At 49.5% G+C, this 9,937-nt stretch overlaps 1 protein-coding gene across 1 annotated transcript in view; it reads left to right on the forward strand.

Moving 5' to 3' along the window:
• The window catches only part of BRF1 (BRF1 RNA polymerase III transcription initiation factor subunit), a 237,084-nt gene extending 229,850 nt beyond the window's left edge, over positions 1-7,234 (forward strand). Inside the window, exon 18 of the mRNA XM_056851232.1 lies at positions 7,181-7,234. Within this exon, the coding sequence (XP_056707210.1) occupies positions 7,181-7,218 (38 nt within the window). The 3' untranslated portion in view covers positions 7,219-7,234. The remainder of the gene's footprint in view (positions 1-7,180) is intronic.
• Positions 7,235-9,937: the final 2,703 nt, after the last annotated feature.

Consider the following 9,937-nt stretch of genomic DNA (forward strand, 5'->3'; position numbering starts at 1 on the left):
ACTTCAATGCCATAGAGTCCAATTGCCAAAGTGGCCATTTTCTCCAGGGGAACTAATCTTTTATCGGCTAGAGATCAGTTGTAATAGCTATGGGGAGGGGCCGTGGCTCAGTGGTAGAGCATCTGCTTGGCATACAGAAGGTTCCAGGTTCAATCCCCGGCATCTCCAGTTAAAGGGACTGGGCAAGTAGGTGATGTGAAAAACCCCTGCCTGAGACCCCGGAGAGCCGCTGCTGGTCTGAGTAGACAATGCTGACTTTGATGGACCAAGGGTCTGATTCAGTATAAGGCAGCTTCATGTGTTCATATTACCTGGAGGCTGGCAACCCTACCTGGACATCTCCCACTATTACACAGGGTCACACAGGGGAGGGGGGCTGAGCTTGGCTCCTAGCCAGCTAGGGTCACCAATCTCCAGGTGTGGCTTGGAGATCTCTTGGAATTACAACTACACCCCAGATGACAGAGATCAGTTCCCCTGGAGAACATGGCTGCTTTGGAGGGTGGAATCTATGGCATTATAACCTGCTGAGGTCCCTCCCCAAACTCTGCCCTCCCCAGGTTCCACCCCCAGAATCTCCAGGGATTCCCCAACCCAGAGCTGGCAACCCTAATCTAGAGCCCCAGGTTCGAATCCCCATTCTGCCATGAAATTCCACCGGATGACCTTGGACCAGCTGCACGCTCACATGCTCTCCCTCCCTCTCCCCCCCTCTCTGTCTGACCTATTCCACAGTACTGTTGTGAAGATAAAATGAGAAAGGTAGAATGATTTACATTGCACTCTACTTCTCTCAATGCAGATTTCAGGGAGGTTGCTACAGTAATAAACAGGGTTACCCCTATTTTAATTAAATTACCTGCCACCATAACTAAAGATAAAATAGTCCCCTTTTTGCTGGTAGATAGAGATCCAAGAACATTGGCGGTGGCCGAGTATCTCTCCACCATATTTTCCTTGAAGAAACAGAGGTTTCCCATTTACTGCTCAGGAAATGAATCTCCCCCCTCTGCTTCCCATTTGCTACAAGGAAAAACCTGTCTTAACGCACAGTTAAGAGGGTTATTGTGACATCATCCACCAGTAGACCAATCCTCTCTCTGTCTCTCTCCCACTCCTCTCCCAGTAAGGAAAGGCTTGTCTAAATGCTGAGTGTGACAGTGGCAGCCAGTAAGTTGGTTTTGCGTCTCTCCACTTGTCCACTGAACACACGTGAAGCTGCCTTCTACTGAATCAGATCCTTGGTCCATCAAGGCCAGTACTGTCTACTTTGACTGGCAGCAGCTCTCCGAGGTCTCAGGTCTTTCACTTCACCTCCTACCTGGTCCTTTTAGCTGGAGATGCCGGGGACTGAACCCGGGACCTTCTGCATGCCAAGCAGATCTTCTGCCACTGAGCCACAGTCCCTGCCCATGGCTCTCCAGGGTCTCAGGCAGAGGTCTTTCACATCACCTACTGCCTGGTTCTTACCTGGAGCGGCCGGGGATTGAACCTGGGCCCTTCTGCATGCCAAGCAGATGCTCTGCCACTGAGCCACGGCCCCTCCCAGCAAAGTCTACTCAGACTGGCAGGGTTATTGTGAGTCTAAAATTGGCAGAGGAAGAACCGCAGGTATCACCCTGAGCTTCTTGAAGGAAGGGCGGTATAAAGTTGTGACAGGTGGGTTAAAACGAGCACGCGGAGGACTGGATTCATGAGACGCACGTCGAATGAAAATGCTCGCGATCATCTTCTGGAAAGGACATTGGCGGCGGTTGAAGCCGTCATATAAATAAGATGCCGAGAGCGTGCTCTGCGGTTGGCGTGCCGCATTGCTGCCGTACCGTCGAAGCGTCTCATTACGCCAGAAATATGCACATATAGCCGAAGAGTTGACACGGAACCCACTAATTGAGAGGCCCGACAGAGTCACAGGGAGGAAAGGCTGATACCGGAGTGTTGATTATTTACTCCGCGAGTGTCTCGAACACCCTTAATTTGGTGGCGGATGTTGATTTTCAACTTTTGTGCAAGGCCTATAGAATAATCATAACAGACCGGTTTGATTTGAGTGGAAGGTAATCACTCAAACCGTAGGGAACTCTTTCCCAACAGCATATATGATTAGAGCTGCGTTCCCGGCAAGCCGCTCCTGTCGAGGGCGTGTCTGTCGGTGCTGAAGGAAACGCATAATAGTGGCGGTGAGGGTAATAATAATAATAATGGCGGAAACTGCACAAAACTAGTTAAAGACCATTAACTCTTCTCCCTCTCTCTCCCTTACAAATGTTACTATTTTTAAACCTTTCTGATGAATGGAAGAGTGTTCGCTCTTTCTGCACTAGGCAGATGCATTTGTATTAGGGGAAAATGAACTGAGGAAGGCTTCTCCCACGTGCTAGATCGCAACCTTGACAAAGCCGAATTGGTTTTTATATGCCGACTTTCTCTACCTTTTAAGGAGAATCAAACTGGCTTACAATCTCCTTCTCTTCCTCTCCCCGCAACAGACACCTTGTGAGGTAGGTGGGGCTGAGAGAGTTCGGAGAGAACTGTGACTGGCTCAAGGTCACCCAGCAGGCTTCAAGTGGAGGAGCAGGGAAACCAACCTGGCTCTCCAGATTAGAATCCACTGCTCATGTGGAGGAAGAGGGGATTGAACTCAGTTCTCCAGATTAGAGTCCACCGCTCTTAACCACTATACCACACATGAACACATGAAGCTGCCTTATACTGAATCAGAACCTTATTCCATTAAAGTCAGTATTGTCTACTCAGACTGGCAGCGGCTCTCCAGGGTCTCAGGTGGAGGTCTTTCACATCACCTACATGCCTAGTCCCTTTAACTGGGGATGCCGGGGATTGAACTCGGGACCTCTTGCATGCCAAGCAGATGTTCTACCACTGAGCCACGGCCCCTCCCCTGAAGAAGGGTTTGTGAGATACCTCCTGGACAACTCACCTGCATCTGTGGGAGCTGCTGGAGAGGCTGAGTGGTGTAGTGGTTAGAGTGGTGCACTAAGATTTGGGAGACCAGGGTTCAAATCCCCACTCTGCCATGAAGCTTGCTGGGTGACCTTGGGCCCAGCACATACTCTCTCTCCCTCAGACTAATCTACCTTATCAGGCTGTTGCGATGCAAAAAACGTCCAGAATCCCTGGCCAATCTGGCCTTTAGGAAAATTCCTTCCTGACCCCTGGGAGGAAGGATGTGGCAAAAATGTACTAGATCAGGGGTCCCCAACATGGTGCCTTTGGGTGCCATGGCACCCACCGGCACTTTTCCTGGTGCTTGCCATTTTTTTTTTAACTGGATGGGGCTTTTGCCCGGCAAGGCCATTGGACTTTGCATTGGCTGTGCAGATTTTAAAAAATGTCTTTTGGAAGCAGCTGCCAACATAGAGAACCGGCATGGTGTAGTGGTTAAAAGTGGTGGTTTGGAGCAGTGATCTGGAGAACTGGGTTTAATTCCCCACTCCTCCACATGAGCGGCGGAGGCTCATCTGGTGATCTGGATTTGTTTCCCCACTCCTCCACATGAAGCCAGCTGGGTGACCTTGGGCCGGTCACACTCTCTCAGCCCCACCTACCTCACAGGGTGTCTGTTGAGGGGAGGGGAAGGGAAGGTGATTGTAAGCCTGTTTGATTCTCCCTTAAGTGACCCCTACTCCATGCCCAGAAGATGGCCAAGAGGCCCTCCCTCTCATCTCCTTAAGGTCATAGAATCAGCATTGCTGACAGATAGCCATATAGCCTCTTCTTAAAAACCTCCAGGGAAGGAGTGCTTACCACCTCCCGAGGAAGCCTGTTCCACTGAGGAACCGCTCTAACTGTTAGAAAATTCTTCCTAATGTCTAGATGGAAACTCTTTTGATCTAATTTCAACCCGTTGGTTCTGGTCCGACCTTCTGGGGCAATAGAAAACAACTCGGCACCCTCCTCTATATGACAGCCGTTCAAGTACTTGAAGATGGTTATCATATCCCCTCTCAGTCTTCTACTCTTTAGGCTAAACATACCCAGCTCCTTCAACCTTTCCTCATAGGACTTGGTCTCCAGACCCTTCACCATCTTTGTTGCCCTCCTCTGGACACGTTCCAGCTTGTCTACATCTACACGTCTCATCGGCGAGCTCCATCGCTTCCTGGTAACCCCACAAATCCCTGGTTTCTCCGCGCCGGCAGATGTGATGAGTCACAGGCTGTGTGTGTGGGCCGCGGCATGGCCACACATGGGAAGCGGCAGCTGGGTGGGTGTGTGGACCCTTCCACCCCACCCGGTTGCAGGCCTTTCCTGCTTTTAGCCAATTGTGCTTCCGAGCACAGGTGGCGGCGTGGGGGGGGGGGGCGTGTATCTTGCTGGGAGTGTAGGAAGCTGCCATTTCAGCAAGCCCTAAGTCATCATCGCTTGATTACATTATGGGAAGAACCGACTGACCTCCTCGCCTGCTTCTAAAAGAGGCTGCCTTGAAACTCCTGCCCTTTGGAAACTTGCCAGAGGGTCTTGCTGTTCTGGCTAAACCAGTTAGTGTATTTTATGTGTCCTAGCTGTAGGCCAGAGCCATCATTCCAGAAGCAGAGGGGGAAATACAGAAAGGGCCAAAAGCAAGCTCGAGCCAAGGTTAAAAACCCGCCTCTGGAGATTAGTATCTCCGCCGAGGAACTGAATCATAAAGTTGGAAGGAATTGTAGGGGGGGAAATGGAAATGAATCCAATCCTTTATGTGGGGCAATATCCCAGCACTCACTTGTTGCAGGATATTCCACCTGTATGAAGCAGCAGAGTTCAAAACAGCCAAAAAAAACTATGTGGAGGAATATGAATAGCACACGTATGAAAATGGAAGAAAACTTTATTTAATAAAAGTCCTTCAAATAAACAACGTTTTCCATAAGAGGTTTCTACTATTACCTCTTGGGGAAGGCACTGGCAAACCACCCCGTAAACAAAGTCTGCCTAGTAAACGTCGGGATGTGACGTCACCCCATGGGTCAGGAATGACCCGGTGCTTGCACAGGGGACCTTTACCTTTACTATTACCTCATATTAACTCACAGTGGGTAGCCGTGTTAGTCTGTCTGCAGTAGTAGAAAAGGGCAAGAGTCCAGTAGCACCTTAAAGACTAACAAAAATATTTTCTGGTAGGGTATGAGCTTTCGTGAGCCACAGCTCACATCTTCAGATACTAGTATCTGAAGAAGTGAGCTGTGGCTCACGAAAGCTCATACCCTACCAGAAAATATTTTTGTTAGTCTTTAAGGTGCTACTGGACTCTTGCCCTTTTCTACTCATATTAACTGAAACATTGTTACGTCTTCATAGAGACCTAACACAGAGGGATACTTAGAGTGAGACACTGACTGAATCTGAATGACAGTTGGCAGCATCGGTTACAAGTAACTGTCACCAGAAGGGAGGGGGTGGTTCTACAGGAGCACAGAATCTTCTGTCAATCAAATTAGGCTCCAGTGTTTAATCCAACAGGAACCACCAGGGTCATCTAGTCCAACCCCCTGCACAATGCAGGAAATTCACAACTACCTCCCCCCCGCACCCCCAGTGACCCCTACTCCATGCCCAGAAGATGGCCAAGATGCCTTCCCTCTCATGACCTGCCTAAGTTCATAGAATAAGCATTGCTGACAGATTGCTTCTTAAAAACCTCCAGGGAAGGAGAGCTCACCACCTCTTGAGGAAGTCTGTTCCACTGAGGAACTGCTCTGTTAGAGAGAGAAAAAAAACCCTCCAGGATCCCTGGCCAATCTGGCCTGGAGGAAAATTGTTTCCTGACCCCAAAGTGACGACTGGCACTACCCTGGGCATGCTAGAAAGGGCCATGAGAGCCAAGCAGCGATGCAAATCTTCCAGCCCCCCACCCCCCATGATCTGTCTAAGGTAATAGAAACAGCTTTGCTGATTCTGACAGATGGCCATCTAGCCTCTGCTTAAAAACCTCCAGGGAAGGAGACTCTACCACCTCCTGAGGAAGCCTGTTCTACTGTTAGATGAGCCACCAAAGCAAAGATCCATCAAGCAGAGATCTAACAGATTACAGCCGTACGATCAGGGCACATTCATGAAACATCCAAACGTAAACATTCACAAAGCTACATTACACAGAATCAGACCATTGGTCCATCAAAGTCAGTATTGTCTACTCAGACCGGCAGCGGCTCTCCAGGGTCTCAGGCAGAGGTCTTTCACGTCACCTACTTGCCTAGTCCCTTTAACTGGAGAGGCCGGGGATTGAACCTGGGACCTTCTGCATGCCAAGCGGATGCTCTACCACTGAGCCACAGCCCCTCCCCTCCTACATATGAAGCCTGCTGGGTGACCTTGGGCTAGTCACAGTGCTCTCTGAACTCAGCCCCACCTACCTCACAAGGTACCTGTTGGGGGCAGGGGAGGGAAGGTGATTGTAAGCCGGTTTGAGACTCCTCAAGGTAGAGAAAAAGTGGGGTATAAAAACCAACCCTTCTTCTTCTAAAAGGGGTGGAGAGAAAAGGGGAAGCAGCCTGAATAGGCCCAGACTAGCCTGAGCTGGTCAGAGCTTGAAAGCTAAGCAGGGTCAGCCATAGTTAGTGTTTGGATGGGACACCACCAAGGAAGGCTGGGGTTGCTATGCAGAAGCAGGCAAAGGCCGACCACCTCTGTTAGTCTCTTGCCTTGAAAACCCTGCTGGGCTGCCGTAGGACGGCTGCGACTCGGACGCATCTTCCCTTGTTCATCCCCACTTCCACGTCCCTTGTGGCAAATTTGACATTGTAAGCTCCTTGGGGCAGGCACCTGCCGCCTTGTATCCTGTAACGACAAGAGCAATCCATTAAAATGATGGAACCCCAGGAGGGGTCGCCGTGAGTCGGTTGCGACTTGACGGCACTTAATTATCATTAATTTAGAACCCCAGCTAGTGTGTTCATCTCCGATACTCAATCTGCCGCTTGATTGCTTTAATGTGTTCAGCGTACCTAGGAATACTTGATGTACTTGATGTCTTGCACTCTGCAGAAATGTTACTGTCCCGCTGCGTTTTAAAGTACTCCTTTGGACCGCGTTTCTCGATGCTTCTTCTGAAGCTCCCTGCCCCCTTCACATGCTAGGCAGGAAAAAGATTGATCTCTGCATTAAGTTGCGGTTCCAAGTACGGACCGGGGCTGCTGGTGGCGTTCCTAATCCCTTTTCTTCCCGTTTGTGATTACAGATTACGGCTGCGACGTGGAGGATGAGGATGGATATTAATCCCTTTTGGTCTCCGGACCGATGGATGGGATTGGTGGATGGAGCCCCCTCTGGAAACGCCAACAGACCGTCCAGACTTCTAAGTGGACATTCTTTACTTTGCTACGGATTCTGGATCCATAGCCCGGCCCTGGGAATTTGTGTTTAGAATACTTGAAATACTTTGGGATCGTGTGCTGAGGACAGGATTAGCTGCGGCGTCAATCCCACAAAACAAAGGAGAAGGGCCAAGTCGCCGGGGCAGAGCAGCGTGGGCAGCCGGCCCTGATGCGGGGCTGACCTCGAGTCAGATGTGGCTCTGGAGGAGAATCCAAAGAAGACGAGCGAGCTGTAAAGCCTGCTCCCAGTTTCCCTGCAGGAAAGCTATAGGCTTGTACCAGTGAGGGAGAGCATGAAGCAAATTCCACCATCGCAGTCCTGACCCTGGCCCGGTATTCAGTCTTTCTCTGCTGAAAACTGCTTGTGAAACAATATCAGGGACATTGTATGGTGAGGCAGTTCCCCTTGGAGGGGGGTTCCCAAACCAAGCTCATTTTCATTCTCGCCATTTTGCACGAGCGTTTTAGCACTGTCAGGCAGAATCTCTGGCCTGTTATGGGACAACAGTTATATTTGGAAGTAGCAGAAGTAACAGCAGGATTATTTCTTTTGTAAGATTGGGAGCTCTAGGAGAGCAGAGACACACACACCCCCGGGGGGTCCGAGCAGCATCAGGGTTCTTAGTGCGGAGGGTCCTTAAGCCCGCTGCAAGAGTCCTAAGGAGACCCTCCTCTTCACTCCCTTTTTGACAAATGCCAAGTCAGAAGGGATAAACGTGGCATCCCTCGGCTGCTGACTGTGGATCATCTCATAAGGTTCTGTGTCCCCAAAGGAAGATTGCTTGGGGTTATACTTGATTTTCTTTGGCTTCAGGATAATCTCAGTCACCTTGGCCCAATGGGCACGTTTCTCTCCCAAAAGCAGTGTTGTTTTTAAATTATTGTTATTTTGAAGGACATAAGCTATAATTTTGTTGTTGTTTTTTTATTTTGCCTGGTTCTAATTTAATTTAATATTATTCATTGAGATGGCTTTGGGTGGAGTGAGGGCTCCCCCATGCAGCAACTTGACCAAGCCCGGCTTATTTCCATTTTGCCAAGAAAGCTCTGCTGTGTGGACTTAGGAACCAAAGGTTAAAACAGACCAACAGTCCCCCAACCCAAACTTGGCAAGACAGACTCTTCTGTTCACATTCGGCAGAGTCATAGCCCAGAACGTTAAGTGTAACCATGTAGACTCCTTTGACAAAATAGTCGGCATCAGGATTTTATTTTTATTTATTTGCTTGTTGGCAGGAGCAAAGCATTGATGCCACTTTGATTATTCTTTCCCATTTTTTTGGCCGACAAGGATGTTGTGGTGTGCCAGTCGCCCTAGGGTTGCCAGGCAGTGCCCAGCAGTGGCTGACAGCTGGCAGAAGGGTTGTGGGAGGGTGGCAGAGTCCCAGGAGAAAAATTTAAAAGAAAAAATAAGGCCTTGGCCACTTACTGGAAGTTCTGGCCACAGAGTTCCTGGCAATTTGTAGAGCTAACCGGAAGCAGCAAGGGTAGCTCTAGCAATTGCCAGGAACCCTACAGTAAGATTACCATAGAGTTTCTGGCGATTGCTAGAGATTCCATTATCACTTCCGGGTAGTTCTAGGAATTGTAAAGAACTCTATCGTCAGAACTTTCTGCAAATATACAAGGTCTTATTTTTCTTTTTAATTTTTCTCCATGGTACAATCACCCCCCCCTCTTGGGCCCTAGTTTCTCCCCAGCAATCGGCTGAGCATCAACGGGCCAGGGCTACAATTAGCTGGAGGTCTCCCACCATAAGCTGGTAACTGGGAACCCTAAAGCACCCCTGTGAGGAGGAACTGATTCCCCGCTCCATCCCTACATTTTTTGGGTTGGTCTTCATGGCAAAGCTCAGTCTGCCTCTTTCTGTGCCGTTGGCACAGGGTTCTGGCTTGTCAAGGGGTTCCTTTTAATTTTCTTTCATCGAGGGCGTGAGGCGGCAGGTGGTTCTCCCCTGAAGTCCAAGGCCTGCTTCTCGCAGAGGTGGTGAGCTCAGTGCCCGGCCTTTTCAGAGCGCTGGTAGGAGTCACATGAACTAAAGCTCATCCCTATGCACCAAAACAAAATCCCATAGGAAACTAGCCTGTCATCCTGGAGGCTAAGCTAGAACCGTTCTTGTTGAAAATCTAGCCTGCCAAGTGGAGAGAATTGCTTTTTTGCACTGAGGAGCATTCAGTCACATGACTCTCACCAGCAGCCTGAGGAGAACACAGTCCAGACACAGTATCTGATACCTCAGTGAGATCTAGGCCAGATGGCCGTTGAGAGAGTCTAGGGGCACTTCCTTTCCAGAACTCATTACTGATGGGAAGAGGAAGCTGGCTGGGGTCACTGGCCGGCACTTAGGTGCCTAATTATGATGTCAGAGCCTCTAAAATTAGGATTTTTCCCCCTTCACCAGTGTGGCTACTGTCATGTAGGTAGAGATTGGTAGGGCAACCAAATGAGGTGGGCAGTGAACATGGAATAACCCCCCCCCCCAAAAGAAAACCTTTTAGGGTCCAAGGACTAGATGTACTTCTGTGCTTTAAATCATTTCCAGTGATAGTTCAGTGGAGGGGTCGTCGTGTCTGAAACAGTCACTGCTTGGAAATTGCTGGTGTTACCTGGTCAGCAAAAAT

Source organism: Euleptes europaea, chromosome 6, assembly GCF_029931775.1.
Source record: "Euleptes europaea isolate rEulEur1 chromosome 6, rEulEur1.hap1, whole genome shotgun sequence".
NCBI lineage: Eukaryota > Metazoa > Chordata > Lepidosauria > Squamata > Sphaerodactylidae > Euleptes > Euleptes europaea.